We start from the raw sequence: 18876 nt of genomic DNA, 5'->3' as shown, positions 1-18876 counted from the left end.
GGTCAGGTAGCAGTGCTCAGATACTGCATTTTACAACTGCGTAAAGCAACACAAGTATGTTTTATAAACACAATGATCCACATTACTGATGTGATCATCTTTGGCTCCAAAGAATAATAGAATTAGTAAAAAATTGTAACTTGCCAATTGCTGTAATGTGTGACAAGAATGAAAATCTTGTAATAAATCAGTTTAATTTCAGATGATCCCTCATGCACCTGAGTCAACTAACACTAGTTTAGTTGGAAGAGAATAACAGACATCACCTCTTAAGAGAGTACAACCTTGAATCTGCTGGCAGGGTGCAGTGATGCTGGAAAATAGCTATAATTGTAGTGACCGGATAAAGTCAAAGCTTATAATGAAGCCAATTAGTCTGTAAATGAATGACCAGGGCTCAGGAGACCACATGTGTGCTGGCTGAGTGTGAGAAGAAAAAAAAGACAAGAAAAAAAGACAACGAAATAGGTTTTAAAATGTAAATGAAAAATCTAAGTATAAATAATAATATATAATAAAATAAATTATTAATACTAATAATAATATATAATAAAATACTAAAAATGGCAAAAGAACCAAAATGAGTTTTGAACAATGTTAACACACTCAGAGATAAACTGTTCCATCCTTTATTAAACATAGCTTGCAAGTGATAAATATTACAAAGTTATTTCCTCCAAAATTAGCTTTTTTTTTTTTTTTTCTCAGTCAATGCATAATTGTTGTTAATCAACCGGCAGTAATCAAACAGCATTTTTTTCATCACCATTTTAGACAGTTAAATATCAAGGATGTGCAAAAGGTCTGGATTAATGTTCTAAATGAAAATAAAAACTTGACAAAAAGAACTTATTTTCCTTGACTAAAATCAATAATTGTTTAAGCCAATCTCCGTATTTTATTTTTTTTTTTTTTTTTTTACTGTACACATTTTTAATTATTCATAGTTTTCTTTTACAAACGGATTTCAACATATTGCCATTTGCTTTAAAATTCAAACGGGGTAAATTGCAGCTAAGTCTATTTAAAAATATTTGCAAGTTCAGATGAAATTTAGAAAATCAAAAAGAAATGAGGATCCAAAACCCTCTCTCCCACTTCAGTAACAACAAAAAAGACTTACTTGCAAACAAACGAAAATCAGGGAGAGGAAAAATTGCAGAAAAAAAAGAAGAAAAAAAATTAGAAGTAAACCCCAGCGTTAGAACTCCAGAAAAGCTGATTGTCCAGTCAGAGAATTATGGACAGTGATTCCATGACATGAAACTTGTAAAAGTATATCTAATAATGTCACAAACCTTAGAATCAAAACTTGCATGTGTGCAAATTGTCCATTTTTTGTCTTATGATTTAAAGGCTGAAGGCAATAAGCATTGGAACAGTCAAAAACAAACAAACAAAAGTTTTTTCTTCATCGTATACAATGTATACAATCTTCCATGAAAAAAATAAGAGCATTGTGATTTTTTTTCCCAAGAAAGAAAAAAGGGATATACTGAGGAAAGTTTGTACTTTAAGCAACAGAAAACAAATGTACACAATCTCCCCTGTAGGGTTTTCTGCACCCAGTAATTTAGCTAAAAGTAATGTTATTGAGCAATAGCGTGTTTTGATTTTACATTTATGATGAACGCTTTGGATTTGGTCGAGTGAGGGGTAATACTGTCAAATGTTTCATCCAGTCCATGTTCTGCAAGATCAACACTTTGTGTGGGACATTAGAGAAAGAAACTTGTTCACCGAACATCTACGTAACTTCAATGTTTGAAATAAAAAGCAAAAATCAAATAAAAGATAGGTAACAAAAAAAGTAACATACGAGCCTGTCCCATCATGTCTCAGTCCGAAGACTAGAGAATGGATCAAACGCTCCACCAGAACAATGAACTTTTTTTTCTTCTGCAAATACTACATACTACAAAAACGTACAGCCGGGGAGAAAATGCATCTAAAGAGCTCATTCAAAAACAAGAGAAGTATAATCCCATACATTTTGCACATTTGTTACACAATAATACACAGTGATCACAAAACGAAATGACAAGCTTCACAATATTCATGGCTTTTTGTTTGCTTTTCTACACAATATACAACCATTTTAATTTCATTTCATTATTTTTAATTCAAGGGAGAAAAAAAAAAGCATATGTACAATAAGTCATTATTACTTCTGACCTAGCAAATATCGTGTCATCATCTGTTCATACATTTTTTTTTTTGTTTGATTAAATTTGATTTTTTCTCCTTTTTTCTTTTTTTTTTTAAGAAACAGCTGAAATTAAACAACCAAACAAAAATGGAACTTAATTGAGGAGTCAAAAGGAAGTTAAACTTCAAAATTCAACTTTCTCGTAAATATATGAACACAGGTATATGGATGCATCTAATATAGTCTACAAGAGAGAGCAGGAGAGAGAAATGAGTTACTATAAACACCCTACGTTCATTTCAAAAGAACAACAAAAAACAATACAGACCATAAAATTGGAACAAAGATAAAATCAACCCCTTAATATCAAAGATTGAACAGAATGACTAAAAGGGACTGATTTACCAGGAAAAAAAATAATAAATGTAAACATCCTATTATCTAATATTGCACCTGAAAATTTCATCCAAGGTAGCTTCAAAAATTTTTTGTTCAAAAGTTGCATCGTTCCACCACAAATCAGTGGCATTATACAGGACAGTTAAAAAAAACTAAATCAAACTGCAAGGATCAGTGACTATACACATGACAGAAAAACGCATGTGTATGGATTTCTTTCCATTAATTCACCATCAAACACATAATAGCTTGCGAGCTTCACAGCTATTAAACATGACCTGCATGACAGACCTCAAAGTCTGATTTCCAAAAGAACCAAACATGTCATGGTAAATGCTTAGGCTGGGGGGGAAATGTTAAGTGCTCAACTTCTTGTCAACAAGCAGATGTTAAACCCTTTGAAAGCCATTTGTGATCCACGTTACCGAAACATGGAGCACTACCTCACTAACAGAGAACTAAATCTGATCAAGAGATAATCGTGAGTCCAACCAGAATGCAAAATCATCCTGCACAGAATCCCTAATACTGCATATTGACTAAACACTGCTTATATTGTTACCATCATTCAACAAACATAAAACAAACACATGTACCATAATGTGGGTTTGAAAAACCGGACTCTTTCGAAAAGATGAAATGCACCGCACAACGCACAAAAAGTCTTTCTCCCAGCTCTCTCCGAGACATCCGATGGCATCCATACCTTAAGATCCTGTGAGCTGAAACATTCTTGTCCTCTTTTGCTTATCCATTTGTTTTCGTTTTTTTTCAATTATTAAGAAGAAAAGTGCTCCTCCATAACGAGGCATCTCATGTGCATTGCTTTAACACGATGATTGATCCTTGTCAATGCTTTCTGTTAAAACTCACGTTAACAATCTACGCATAACCGTTTTCCCAATAACTCCACCTATTTGCCATTTCAATGATTATCGTCTCCAGTGGCAAGTACCTTTAAGATACGTGGCCATTTCAGATGGAGACGCCGCCCGATTAAAAAAAAAAAAGAACAAAACCGTAAAGACAGGGAGGGGGTGGGGGGTTAAAAAAAGAGATCAAAAAACACCCAAGCAGAAACACAAAGCAAAAAGGAGACAAAGTTCATGATGATGGAACTCTCTGGCTTCATTCTTTGCTGTGCAGTGAAACGCACCGTCACCACAAACAAACTTACATGACATCACTGCATCCTGTGAAAGTGAAGGCATTGAGAGACACGGGAGAGATGCTGTTCGTAGGCTCATGCACTCCAATTTTACAGTTCTCTCTGTACATTCGACAGCAGGGGACTCATCCGTGCTAGTGCAGGTCCCATTTTCCCTGTGGCCTTCTCAAGGCAGAACCAACGCTGACTAGATCAGCAGCGCTCTGCATAAGGATCAATCTGATCAATGTACATGAGTCGGTCTCGCTCTTTCTGAACCAGAAGGTTCTTGGAGGACTTTGTAGTTTTCAAGCGTGTAACGCTACAAAGATTCTGCTCTCTCTCTCAGGTAAGAACGCTTTAACCATTCCAACTTCGAAACTGAACATATACGACATGAGAGAGAACGAGTCTAATTTTACAGGGGCGACTGAGGGAGGAAGCTTTCAAATTAACCAAAAAAACGAGCTTTTATATTTTTAAGTGACCCTGCAATCTGACACCCCCCCCTCCCCCTCTGATAAGAAAAACATAAGGGTAAGAACATAAAAAGATGCAAAAACCACTAAACCTACTAATAAGTGTAATATAAGTAACTGTAACAGAAGCAACAATAATACTAATAATAATAATAACTGTGATAATAATAGAAGTAGCAATAACAACAGCAATAATAAGTTGAGATAACAATAAAGAGCTTTGCTATAGTAGGAAACCGAAGTTTGAGATGCACTGACAGTCTGGTGTTTATAGTCTGACTGATTGAGCTGTTCTTATGGGTTAGTTGGGTAGGCACACGGACAGGCACTGCATGCGATGGGGTGATGGTGTGCGTGTGTATGTGTTGGGGGATGTTCTGATGTAGGACAGAGGGGTGGTGGGGCATCCGAAAGGGGGATCTGCAGTCCCGTCAGGGCTCATTTCTGCCCGGTGATGGACTGGGATATGGAGCGTGGGGGAATCATGTCGAGCAGATACTCCCGCTGACGGTCCGCTAGGCTGGATGCCTTGTGGCCCCCGATGGCTCCCGGATTTAGATAGGCAATATTCAGACCTGCGATGGAGGACAAAGACAGAGAGGGGCCGGGAAAATTCAAGAAAACAAAGATAAGAAGTTTAAGAGGTGTTTAACAAAATAAAGTTTGTGACAAACTGGAAGAACAACAAAAACTTCTAATCGAATCCTAACAATCATGAAAGAACATAAAAATAAAACACAACAAAATAAGTGAGAAAACAATTATGATTAAAATAAACTGCTAAATTTGCTAAATTCATAATTTAATATTAAATATATTCTGTATATTCAATGGCCCCCAAACACACTTTTGGATACTAAAGTCAAAATTAAAATGTGTACTTATTGTGTTCATATTGTATTGCAAAACACTTCTGCTATTGAGGTGGGATATGGGTAAGGTTATGGACAGGTTTGGTGGTATGGGTAGGTTTAAGGGTGGGTTAAGGTGTAAGGGATGGGCCAACAGTGTAATTACAGAAATTAATGACCTGATGTAATTACATGCAGGTATACTAAAATATAAGTACAATGTAAAAACATGTATGTACACAAAAAGTGCATTGTACCAAATGATTAATTTAAAAGTACATAGTAGTACACTAAATATAAAATGGGACCACATTTTTTATCTAATTAATTACATAATGTGGCGATTAATTAATTGCACATCAAATCATCCCCAAAAGATCATTTGAAGTCATTATGATGTTAAATGAGAAAAGCATCAAACAGACATTACAAAAGTAGCTTTAGAAAGTTTTTTTAAAAATAATTTTTAAAATAAATAATAAATCACAGATAAGTACATTTCAAAACAAGGACAATCTTCAAAGAAAGGATGTTAGACCTTCACTAACTTCAATTAAATTTATTTTATTAACTCATCTTTTTTTGATAACATCCTAAAACTCTATTTAGCATTAGCTCCAGCCATTGTTCAAATGAAGAGAGCGTTGACTTTCACTGCTTTATAATAATTCTACATCCTGAAATCTTTGTCAGGTGGCCCAGCCTAGTTTTATGATGAATTGAATATTTCCCTTTATCTTCAACACTATTGCAGAGCACTTTCTCTGGTCATTTTATTCTAGTCAGTCTACTTGGGGTCCAACAGCATGTCAAGAATTGCATAATCAATGAGTTGAGACTGGACCTCAGGGGTGGATGAATGTCAATTTAACAAAATGTGATTCCATAATTAATCCTTAACCCATACAACATTTCCTCACCGTGCGGTTTCAAAATCATGTAGTTAAGGTATGCTGTGCATTCCTAATTAAACTGCATTATCTTACCAGGGATGTTGTAGATCTGCCTGCGGCTGTCATGCTGAGCCCGACTGCTGCTGCTGGTACTGCTGCCACAGCGCTTGCTTGTCATATCCAGCAGCCCACTGGCCACTGAGAGCTGGGAGGCCTGGGCAAAGTTAGAGAGGACACCTCGTGCTGAGCTGGACAGACCCCGCTGTAGAGCGGCCTGTGGCTGGGGAGTCTGAAAGAGAAAATGAGGGAGAATCAGCGTTAAATTTCATGACACCTCTTTGTACCATTAAACTGATAGAATCATCAGTCATTAAAATCTGTGATTAGGTGAAGGGCCAGAAAAAAAACCATTTGAAGCCATTTCAAAATCCATAAAAATGGTCTCATGAGATCCCATTATTTGTACACAATGAGAGTGTGCACCTGTCGGAGGGCATGGTGTCGGATCATGGTCTCCCCTTTGCTCACGCTGGGCACAGTCTGGGCAGAGCTGGGGGACAGAGCAGCCTGCTGCTGCAACCTCTGCTCTATTTCCTGAATGGACAGAGACAGAAACAGGAAGTCAACATACAGTTACAGAAACTACAAGCTAGCAGTGTCAGTTGCAATGTCAGCAAAAGTCAATACTACTACTACCACTTCTACTACTAAAAATAGTGGGGTTTCCTGAATAAATAATAAAATGATATATTGTCCTGATTAATTACTTAAATTTGAAGCAAATGCTAAATAATTGAGAAATAAATGTAGGTTATATGTCATTGTTTTTTATTATTATTATTATTATTTGTTAATATTTCACATTTTTTTTAAATAAAGCAGTGTGCTTTGTAGCTTACCAGTGTTATTTTAATATTATTTCTATACAATAATAGTATGTATTAATATTTTGGATCCGCTTATATTTAGTTTTTATTATAATTTCAGTTTTAGTTTTAAAAAATGTTTTATTTTAATACTTCATCATAAAGGTGAAGTTTGTAATTTTATGCTAAAATACATTCATTTTTGCAAAGGTTGTTTTAAAGGGGTCATATGATGCGATTTCAATTTTTCCTTTCTCTTTGGAGTGTTGTCTCAATCATTCATCGCTGAATCGCTTGCAGTTAGTCCAGAATGCAGCCGCGAGGTTGCTGACTGGTACTAAGAGGAGAGAAAGCATTTCTGCTGTCCTAGCATCTCTTCATTGGTGACCGGTGCAGCATAGGATCCATTTTAAGATTTTATTATTTGTGTATAAAGCATTAAATGATCTAGCCCCATCATACTTGTCCGAACTTCTCAGCTATCAGCAATCCTCTCGCTCTCTCAGATCCTCTGATAAACTTTTCTTGCATATACCTCGCTCTCGCTTGAAATTTAAGGGGGATCGGGCTTTTTCTGTAGCCGGTCCTCGACTATGGAACAGCATACCTCTGGACATTAGATCTGCGCCTTCCCTTCCTGTTTTTAAATCCCGCCTGAAGACTTAGCTTTATTCCTTGGCTTTTGGATGAAATGTATGTTTGTGTATGTTAATGTGTTTTGTATTGATTATGTGTTTTTGAGTCATTTCTTTTATTCTCTTAATCTCTATATTTACTTTATTGGTATATGTACAGCACTTTGTCATACACTAGCTGTTTTTAAATGTGCTATATAAATAAACTGACCCTGACCTTGACCTTGACAACACTGTTCCACAACACTTCAACCCAAATATTCAGATGTGTGCAGCACATTTTATGGAGGACTGTTTCCTGATCCTGGGAGAGTAGACTACAATGCCGGCTGTTCTGACTCAAAGACTGTAAGTATGTTTTTATATTTAAAGGAGTTGCCACTGATGATGCCAATCACAACGCATTGGATAGCTGGCCAATCAGAGCACACCTCGCTTTTTCAGACCGATGAGCTTTGTAAAAATCGATGCGTTTCAGAAAGGCGGGGCATAGAGGAGAAACAATAATGTACAGTATGTGGAAAATAATGTGTTTTTTTAACCTTAAACCGCATAAACACATTTCATTACACCAAATACACAAAATAATGTTCTTTTTAGCAACATCATACGACCCCTTTAAAAATATGCTTTATTTTTGTAATTCCACTAGGTGACACTAGTAGCACAGAAACTGCATATTTTACCTAATTTCAGTTAGTTGCTGGGGCAACATTTCTAATTTTCCTTTAAGTTTTTTCTATTAAACAATTTTTAATAGTTTTAATTTTAGTTGACAATAACAGCACTGCAGCATACTAGATTGTGGTGTACTGAAACTTAACGTGTGTGGAGAATCATCAAGCTTCATTTCTTCATTCAAATTTTGGAATCCTGACAACTCTATCAGCAGTGAAACGAAAACTCAAGAAACTGACTGACCTGTTCTTGCTGCAGAGCCTTAACGAAAGCGTTCTTGAGCCTATTGGTGTGCTCGGCCTTCAAGGCCTTCTTCTGATTGGACGTCATGCACTGCTCACAGAGAATGCGACCACTTTTCTCCTGCTTCCAGTGTGGGGTAAAGTCAGTCCTGCACTGGGCACAGAAGAACGGCTCCACGTGTGGCAGTGACCCCCGCATTTTACCTAGCAAAAGCAGAAAACATGAGTTTAGTGATTGAGCAGAATTAGATGTGAATTAGTACTACAATACATAAACTGAAATTGCAATATGGCCTTTTGTGATTATTAAACCACATTCGCTTACTTCACTTTTAGGTCAAGTGTGAATGGTCTTTAACGGTTTCCACTTGCACAACTTTAGTACAAATTTTGAACATGAGAGCAGCTGTTTAAATGTGTTTTTTGACTTTTGATCTTAGCATTAGATGTCAATGCTTATCAAGTTGCAATATGATTTTTTTTAGGCCATATTGCGCAGCCCTAATGTGCATGGTGTTTTTGTGGTGTGGGTGGTTCCTCTCGCTCCTACCCTGACTATCAATGACACTCTGCACGACCTCCTCCAACCCCACCATGTAGATGAACTCAGAGTTGGCAGCAGAGGGCAGGAAGTGCAGCAGGGGCGCTGGAGGTTTAGGTGGAGGTATCTCCAGCAGGGTCTTCTCCAGCTGCTTGCGGAGGGCCAGTTTAGCGGCTGCTTGGCTGCTGGCCTGGTCGTTCAGAGAAGCCACGCTGGAGGCACTGGAAAGGGTGGAGGGGCTGACGGCACCAACCCCACTCACACCCACCCCGACGCCAGCTGCTCCTGCTGCCTGCATGTGTGCCAGGTTCATGTAGATAGCCGAGGACGAGCCTGAACGCTGCGAGACCCCCACCTGCTGGCTGGCAGCCTGCATCACACAAAGCAAAAGGGCAAATCATCAGTAACCCACATAATCCATTTTATGAATGATTCATGTTGCAGCTGGGCGATGTATTGAGTATACGACATATTCAATATGATTGTGTTGGCGATATGAAACGAAACAACCATATGAATATTGCTGTGATTTAATGCACAATTTTTATTCGGCTATTAAGCTGAGGCCCGTTCCAGTTGACTTGTTTTATGCACCATCCTAAGAAGAGATATTTTAAAACATGATTTAAACATCAGGAGAAAAAAAAAAAGAACGACCTTTGATTCAGTTTCTTTCAAACTGTGCACTTGAATAAATGGGTTCAAACACTTGTTCAAAATTACTTAATACTTAAAGGGGTCATATGATGCAATTTCATTTTTTCCTTTCTCTTTGGAGTGTTACAAGCTCTTGGTGCATAAAGAAGATCTGTAAAGTTGCAAAGACTAAAGTCTCAAATCCAAAGAGATATTCTTTTGTAAAAATCGACGCGTTTCAGAAGGCGGGGCATAGAGGAGAAACAATAATGTACAGTATGTGGAAAATAATGTGTTTTTTTAACCTTAAACCGCATAAACACATTTCATTACACCAAATACACAAAATAATGTTCTTTTTAGCAGCATCATATGACCCCTTTAAAATTACTCGTGTTCACAGATATACGAGCACTGCATGTCAAATACTTTAAAATGTTATAGTAAAAATATATATATTGAAATTAACGGTCACACTTTATTTTAAGGTTCAGTTCTCACCATTAACAAACCATTAACTATGACTTTTGCCCCAATAAACTCCTAATTTGCTGCTTATTAATAGTTAGTAAGGTAGCTGTTAAGTTTAGGTATTGGGTAGGATTAGGGATGTAGTATATTGTCATGCAGAATATGTGCTCAATAAGCACTAATACACAGCCAATATGTTAATAAAAGGCATGCTAATAATCAACTAGTTAATAGTGAGAATTGGTCCCTATACTGAAGTGTTACCAAATTATAATGAAATATTCTGTGTAAGTACTGAGATATATACACACACACATACTACTATTTAGACATTTTGGGTCGGTAAGATATTTTTAGGTTTCTGAAAGATGCTCACTAATGCTCTATGCATTTGATCAAAAATACAGTAAGAACAGTAATACTGTAAAATATTATCACAGCAAGTAACTGTTGTATATTTGAATATATTTTAAAGGAGACATATTATGCCCCTTTTTACAATATGTAATATAAGTCTCAGGTGTCCCCAGAATGTGTCTTTGAAGTGTCAGCTCAAAATACCCCACAGAACATTTATTATATCATTTTTAAAATGCCTATTTTGAGTGGAAGCAGAAACACGCTGTTTTTCGTGCCTGTCTCTTTAAATGCAAATGAGCTGCTGCTCCCCGCCCCCTTTTCCAGAATAAAAAACATCTCTTTTGGTTCTGATTATCATATTTATCGCCTGAAATCATGCGTTTTAAACCATATTAGTTTAAACTTCTGATATACGGTTTTCTGAGTGCACACATCCGAAGCACACGGACTGAAAGCGGCTGTCACAGCATGCGAGTACTAAACAAAGTTCTCATTCACACAAAGGGTTACGTTAAAAACACACGAGTTACAAAACCAGTCGGTTATGTCTGTGAAGGTTTTAGATCTGTGTGGCAGCAGCAATATACAATAAATAAATCAATAAATCCACTACTTTCTTGTCTCCTCTGAGGCTGGGATTCTAAATAGTGTTCTGTGCTCATCAGTGCAGCCAAAGGCAGAACAGTTAGCATGTTTTGCTCAAACTTTCGCCATGGCATTAGAACTAGTACACCGTTGTCGCTTGCTAAATCAAAATGACGGCGCCGTGGGTGGAAACTTACAGATTAAGGGGCGGTAATATTATAATAAGATCCCTTTGCAACGTCACTAGGGGAGGGAAATCAGACGCGCTTCGTTTTCTCAGACGCTTGCAAAAAAAGGCTTCCCAAAACAAAGTTACTGGGTTAATCTTTTTCACGTTTCCTTGGTTGGTAGATGCACCGGGGACCTGATTATAGCACTTAAAACCTGGAAAAGTCAGATTTTCATGATATGTCACCTTTAAAATATAATTTAATCTAGTGATGGCAAAGCTGAATTTTCAGCAGCCATTACTCCAGTCTTCAGAGCTCAAGAAATATTTCTTACTATTATCAATGTTGAAAACTGAACTGTGCTGACAAATATTTTTGTGAAAACTGAGATACATTTTTCAGGATTCTTTGAATAGAAAGTTAAAAAGTACAGCATTTATTTTGAATTAGAAATCCTTTGACCATATAACATTTTTACTGTCACTTTTGATATCTTACCATAAACTTTACAAAATGTATACTTTGTCAAAAGACTGAAAATACTTTTGTTATATCACTCAGCCCTAGTTCATGACTTCAGCATTTTGAAATAGGCCAGTAAAAAAATATATTGAGCAAAGAAAAAAAAAAACGTGTGAAATGTTCGCATTGTATAATTGTTTTAAAAGTTCAATGTCAGTAAATTGCAGGGAGAAAACCCACAAAACAAATTAGGACAATGGCTGTGAGCTTGACTGTTTGACCGTACCTGCTGATAGCTCACTGCGTTACCCAAACCACCTGTGGAGGAGCGGCCCATGCCAGGCTTGGAGGGCACTCTCTGACCCTGAAGCTGGGCAGGATTGGGTGCAATAACCCGCTGTGACATCATCATTGGGTGCAAAGATGCATTGGCAGCAGACCTGATTACTGTGTGGCCCTGAGGGAGAAAAAAACACATTCAGAATTATTAATAACTCTGCAATGCACTGCATGACCACTAGATGTCAGCAGACACTGTATATCAGATTGCAGAATGTTGCCATCAAATGCTTTGTTTGTACTCAACAGATGGACCGTAATTAAATATGGTAACTGGTACCAATCTATACGGTTATGCTGATCTTAAGGTGCTGCTCCCATGGCAACCAACAGCAGGCTCTAACATGTTCAGTCTAATGTGTACAACATAATGAGGAGTATTCATGTGCATTGTGCTTGTGCTTGAAATCATCAGTAATGCATGTAGGAAAAAAACACAAACACTGCTCATATTTAGAAAGGCATATACTGGTGCGCATAACCCCCCATGTACCTGTGCAGTGCGCAGGCTCTGAGGCTCAGATGAGTGCATGCCGGGCCGCACAGGTAGTTTCCCGAGCCCCTGAGAGCTGTGCATGGGTGACAGCTGCACTGATGACGGGGCATTCTGGACCACCGGCACCTGAAAAGAGAAATGAGAGGTCAGAGCCATTCTATCAAAAATCATACTTATGTACAGAGATTCATTATAACTTAAAACAACAAAAAACACAATGTATTAGTGGAACACAAGCACCATTTTTTCAGTTAAAGCTGCTGTGCGACTTCCACCAATTGGAAGCAGAAAAATAGGTATTGTTTTGGATTTTACTGATTGTTTGGGATTTGTTTTCCTTTTTGATCCAAGCACTTCCCTTATACATTGTTCAACAAACAGGTAGTCCTGTCCTGAACTCATTAATTGAGGTTTCTGATTAGCTTTGTTTTTTTATTTTTTACACAGCCTAGTGATGTCATATAGACAATTGTGACGTCTCACACTTATTTCGGAAATATGATAGGTAGAATTTATGCATAAAACATACCAAACATATGATTAGCATATTCATCTATCATGGTATTTTACATGCTAGGGCATTTCAAGAAACATAATAATACATAAATCAAATAATAAAGTTATTACTACTGTGCATGTCTAAAAACAATGCATTACCATGTATAATAATAATAATAAATAAATAAATGCTGTGGTTAAAAAGACATTAATAATAATACAAATTATTGTATGCCTCAGTAGCACCAAATTTTCATCTTCCAGCTTAAGAGCAAGCAAACATTATTCACGCAGAGTGGGTTGTGGCACTTGCATGTCATACAAGAGTGAGTGTCTATGGGCCGTTCCTGCATCTAGACAAACACTGAGTTGAGAAGGTAAGACAAAACATCTCAATGGCACAGTACATGGACAAACATTACACAGAGCTGTGATATGGTATCTGTGAGGTTATGGCTGCCCGTCTCACTCCTTGTTACCCTATTTCACCCCCGCTAGCAACTAACGTCCTTTCAACAATAAAACGATTTACCTCGACAGTTTTTCCTGGCATTAATATAACACTCAGCTGGACACGAGGGGAGGTTATTTTGCTTGGTGCTAAAACACTGAAGGTGAACATGCTGTACAGAGGAGCTGCAGTGGAGATGTAGTGCACAAATACAGGCAGATTTACAGCATACAACACTGCGACAATCAGTCAATGCTGGGGTTTTTTGTTTGTTTTTTTTTTTATTCTAAAGTGCTGTCTCCAATTACAATTTAATATGCAGAGACAACTATGAGAAAGCTGATTGTGAGCTGGTTTCACAGAAATTGGAAGAGGAAGTTCACAGTCAAATTTAGAACATAGGATGTTAGAAGTAACTATACTCCACTTCAAGTCGATACCAAAACATTTTTACTGCTGCAGAGCGACAATTTAGCACACGAATGTCATAGCTCATGAATATTAACTAATTTGTACTGGTTCATAATTTGCTTGGCTCAGCAAGTCATGTGACCTAATTAGTATTCATGAGCCGGGTCTTCACTATAGTAGAATTGTGTAAATTTGCAAACAGTTGCTATCTGAATTAATGTGTAATATACCATCTTTACCGAACTTCGCCGTCGTGTTTTGCATCGACTTGCACACTATCATTATGTTTAGAGTCAGTAAGACCGAGTTCTTAGCTCACCAAAGCTGCATTTATTTAACCAAAAATTCAGTAAAAATAGTAATATTGTAAAAAAAATTATTACTATTTAAAAAATATGTTCCTATTAAATATAATTTTAAAATGTAATTTATTCCTGTGATGCCAAATCTGAGTTTTCAGCAGCTATTACTCCAGTCTTCAGTGTGGCATTATGTTTCAGAAATCATTCTAATATGCTGATTTGCTGCTCAAGAAACATTTTATTATTAATGTTGAAAATTTTGTGCTGCTTAATATATTTGTGGAAACAGTGATACATTTTTTCAGGATTTTGAAATAAACAGAAAGTTCAAAATAACAGAATTCATTTGAAATGGTAATCTTGTTACATTGTTAATATCTTTACTGTCCGTTTTGATCGATTTAATGCATCCTTGCTGAATGAAAAAAAAAAAAAACTAAAATCCTTAAATCCAGCTCACAACTCAGTTTTCCCTTTCTCATACGTTTGTTTTCTCACATGGCTTCATATAAGCCTGACTTAGCCATATAAAATACTTGGGAATAGAAGGATTTTCTATTCCGATTTAATGCATCCTTGCTGAATGAAAAAAAAAAAAAAACTAAAATCCTTAAATCCAGCTCACAACTCAGTTTTCCCTTTCTCATACGTTTGTTTTCTCACATGGCTTCATATAAGCCTAAATCAATGTGAATGTGCAGCCTGTAGCCGATGATGACAATAAACTGTGCATTTCTACACCAAAATAAGATCCCTTCCATTAAAAAGAAATAAATAAACAAAAATAAACTAAGCTGTTTACACCAGGAGCAGCTTCAGCTGATGGACTTCTCTATTTCTGACAGGCTGGAGCTACTCCATCCACTTTATTTTGCCCGACCACATAAAATAATGTGATTTTATTTACAAAAACCCAGTGTGTGACTTCATTATCATGTATTTTAGTCCTTTTATATTCAAATAACTTCTTGACAGTGATCTCAAAGCCAGCTTGTAATGTCTCTGGCCCTTTAAAGGAACTACTACCTGACTGATCTGCATTGAGTTAACTGTACACTACACTAAACGAGCAGGTATGGCAGGGTATGAGGCGGAGAGGTTTTCTCAATTCCAAAAAGGTCTTCAACATGCCTGTCTATCCAATAAATATAATTCAAATTCACAACTGACAAGAGTGTAGAGTTACTGGCCCAGTTGGCATCAAGCGTAGAGTAAGGCACTGGGCATCGTGTACGGTTCTGACCTTTTGCACTACGTTTTCCTTCTGCATCTGACTCTGCCTCAGTTTCTTCAGGAGCACCAGCTTGGCTTCCTCCAGCCTGAGCTCCTCTCGGAGAGCTTTGATCATCTGCTGCCGCTCGTCGCCAGTCTTCCCCTGCAGAACAAGCACACACAAGAGATCGGCAATCAGGTTCACGAGACTCTTTCAAAGGGTTTAATGGTGGGTAACCAGCAATAGATCTGATTCCTCCATGGGATACTGCACCTTAAACATCTCCAGGTTGGCCTGATGCTGTTTCTCCTCAGGGTGAGGCGTGCTCCGGGGGCTGGATGCCTCGTTGTCTGATAAAATGATAACGTCTGGTGATGGAGTGCGTCGCTCTCGAACTATATCGCTATGAAGAGCAAAAATAGTGGGATTTTTAGGGGCACCGTAAATAGAAATTTTAAGGGAGTCCAGATGAAAAAAAAAGGCCTAGCAACACCTGCAGGATAAAATCATTAAAGTATTATTTAATTTCACACCATACAGCAAAAACATACTCTACTTCCCAGAATATCAGTTGTTTTTTAATAATCTGAAATGGGCTACAATTTACATTCCAAAGCGACTTACATAACGCAATTAACTTCAAGCAAGCAAAACGATTGAGCCCAAGGTACGTGAGCCCAAGTTTATTTATATAACTAACTTTCCTCACACTAGTAGTTTTAGGTTTACTTTAAATAAATTTGTTTAGTCCTGGCATTTATTATACATTTTGTTTATAAAGAATGACACTAAAATGTATGTTTGTTTTATACTTATATATATATATATATATATATTTATTTATTATTTCTGTTATGTTCTGAACAGGGTTATTATAGGTAAACTAAAATTAAAACCATTAAAAAAACATTTTTGTTACTGGAAATAAAATAAATGTTAACAAATAAAATAAAAAATAAAAATTATTATTTTAGCTAGCTGTATTAGACAGTACTTCTCATTTCAATTTAGTTTAACTTGATGTACTAAACTAACTAAAACTGAAATAAAAACTTATATAAATATAGAACAATATATATAGTTTTTTTATGTACATAATAGGGCTGCACGATAAAAATCGCATGCGATATTTAATGCGCATCTTGTCAGTAAAGCCACTTCTGTAATCAGCGGTAAATCTCCATCACGTGCGGGCTTTCACATGGAGCAACATTTACTACACAGAGCCGTTGTTCACAGGCAAGCTGCGCAACACCACATTCATAATCGCGCAGCTTGTCATTGAACAACGGCTCTGTGTAGTAAATGCTGCTCCATGTGAAAGCACGCACGTGATGGAGATTTACCGCTGATTACAGAACCGGATTTCTGACAAGATGCGCATTAAATATCGCATGCGATTTATTGTGCAGCCCTAGTACATATAGAAAACCGAGGAAAAAAAAAAAAAAAGACAAAAACAACAAAATGACCAAATTTTGAAAATTAAAATGAAAATGCAAAAAGACAGAAATAAAAACGTATTCAAAACATTAACAAAAATACCAGAAAAATACTAAAATAGCACTTAATAACATTACGTGTAAAGGATTTGTTGCAGAGTAAGTGGAACTATGACTTTTTAGAGTTTATTATATTTGTAAACATTGCATTTTATTTACCGGTATTTCTGAACATAATAAAACCTGACTTACACACAGATTTTCGTTCAACAATGCTTATAGTCATGTGCAATTTATTTTCCAGAAAATACGGTACTCATTTCAACAAACAGATGTTGAACGCTCTCCCGAAACCTCACCTCCTTCTGGCACTCATGTCCACTGGCTCATCCACTATGTTTTCCTTCCCATTCTTACTTGGACCTCCATGGCCCCCGACTCTCAAACTTCCATTCATCTTCTCCTCGTAGGCCACAGCTCCCATCAGCCCCTGGCTGCCCCCGGGGCCTTTGCCCTCTGCCATGGCTGCCGCAACCGCCGCCCCCTCCAAAGCGGCCAGATCCTTGCGTTTGAGGAGGGCAAGCATCTTAAGCCTCTCCATGGCCTCGTGACCCTCCATCTTCAGGCGCTTGGCCAGTGCCTCGTCCCGCTCATCTTGCGCCTCCAGACCCCGCTTCAGCAGGTTCAGCCTCAACGCCTCCTCAGACATCCGCTCCATCCTGTCAGCGACACAGGGAGTGAACAAATTTTGTGAACAAATGCTTTTAATCACCCATAGTAGCAAAGCAGGTGCAAAGTTGATAAAATAAAAAAATAAAAAAATAATAAATAATCAAGTAATATTTACTTGATAAATATTCATAAGAAGTTAATAAATGCATGGTGTTCAAGAGTACATTCATTTTCACAGCTGTATCAAGAGATTTTACTGGTACTGCTATCAAATACTGAAATGTTGGTATCGCGACAGCCCTAATCTGTAGGAATCGGTACAAATTCCCCTGCTTGAGACCAATGCAAATCACTTAATTATTCTTTTACAGCGAAAGAGCTGAGCAAGTGAGAGAGAGAGAGTGAGAGAGATCTACTATGACTCCTCACACGCCCACAGACTTAACAGAGCCATTAGTCTGCCTCGTGCTGAGGCTGTGGACTACAGTGCTCGAAAACCAAGGCCTCTCCAGGCTTAATTGATAAATTACATGATCATTACATACAAATCAGTGTAACTTTCATGGTTTGACTGAGGAAATTTGCTTGTGCTGCTAGTAGAGAGGGTCTCCCTACCTCACATTCAGCGCCTGTTACGACGAGAGTGATTTCTGAGTGCAGACACACAGCTGAACGGAGCTTCCCAAAACTTCCACTGACAACGTCACAAAGCGGTCACTGAGAGGGGACCGACTTTCCCCACTTGTGGGATCGTATTTCTGGCACCACATTACTGAGACTGAAGATACAAGTCTTACTCGAGAACTATAATCAGAGGATTTTTCTCTCTGATGAAGTGGAGTTTCACTCATGGATCAACATCAATGCTTTCAGCTGACAAATATATGTATTTTCCCCGTTTCCATTTTATAAATATATATATATTTTTCATTATTTTAAAGTTAAAGTGTGCAATTTCAGCTATGGAGACACGACTATGGGTAAATCAGTTGAAACAAAATACATTTTGTGACACTAGCAATATAGAAATTACGTTTCAGCTGTAATTTTTATTTGATTTAAATAAAACCAACAACTGTGCTTATTTGAATAAAGAGAAAACAGGAAATAATGACTCAGAAAAGGTGTGAGCTGCATTAAAACTCCTAATCGCCTACATTTGAACTAGTGATACACTGAAATTTCAACAAAAACATGTTCTACAAGGCCGGAATCACTGGGTCACATTTACATTAAAGGGGGGGTACAATGCTGTTTCATGCATTCAGAGTTGTTTACACTGTTAAAGAGTTGGATTCTCATGCTAAGCATGGACAAAGTTTCAAAAAACAATTTGGACGTATGACAGAGTATTTCTGTGCCAAAAATCTTACTTTCGGGTTCGTACAAGTTTCGGAGAGTTTTTTTTCGATCATGGCTCTTAATGACGTAAACGAGTGTGAAACTCTTTATATGGGCATTTCTCCCGGAAGAATGCGCCCGCGCACG

The 18876-nt window shown here is 37.4% G+C and overlaps 1 protein-coding gene across 2 annotated transcripts in view; it reads right to left on the bottom strand.

The window, feature by feature from the left end:
• Positions 1–615: 615 nt before the first annotated feature.
• gatad2b (GATA zinc finger domain containing 2B) overlaps positions 616–18876 on the bottom strand; it is a 43235-nt gene continuing 24974 nt past the window's right edge. For both annotated transcript variants that reach the window (XM_016509754.1, XM_016509755.1), the window contains exons 2-11: positions 17076–17435; positions 15548–15677; positions 15305–15436; positions 12397–12525; positions 11851–12021; positions 8890–9250; positions 8341–8543; positions 6402–6512; positions 6012–6207; positions 616–4749 (exon numbers count right to left, since the gene is read on the bottom strand). In XM_016509754.1, coding sequence (XP_016365240.1) covers positions 4613–4749; positions 6012–6207; positions 6402–6512; positions 8341–8543; positions 8890–9250; positions 11851–12021; positions 12397–12525; positions 15305–15436; positions 15548–15677; positions 17076–17434 — 1929 coding nt within the window. In that variant the 5' untranslated portion in view covers position 17435 and the 3' untranslated portion in view covers positions 616–4612. The remainder of the gene's footprint in view (positions 4750–6011; positions 6208–6401; positions 6513–8340; positions 8544–8889; positions 9251–11850; positions 12022–12396; positions 12526–15304; positions 15437–15547; positions 15678–17075; positions 17436–18876) is intronic.

This window comes from Sinocyclocheilus rhinocerous, unplaced genomic scaffold, assembly GCF_001515625.1.
Source record: "Sinocyclocheilus rhinocerous isolate Xijiao unplaced genomic scaffold, SAMN03320098_v1.1 scaffold53, whole genome shotgun sequence".
Lineage (NCBI taxonomy): Eukaryota > Metazoa > Chordata > Actinopteri > Cypriniformes > Cyprinidae > Sinocyclocheilus > Sinocyclocheilus rhinocerous.
This window is presented reverse-complemented; position numbering and strand designations above follow the sequence as displayed.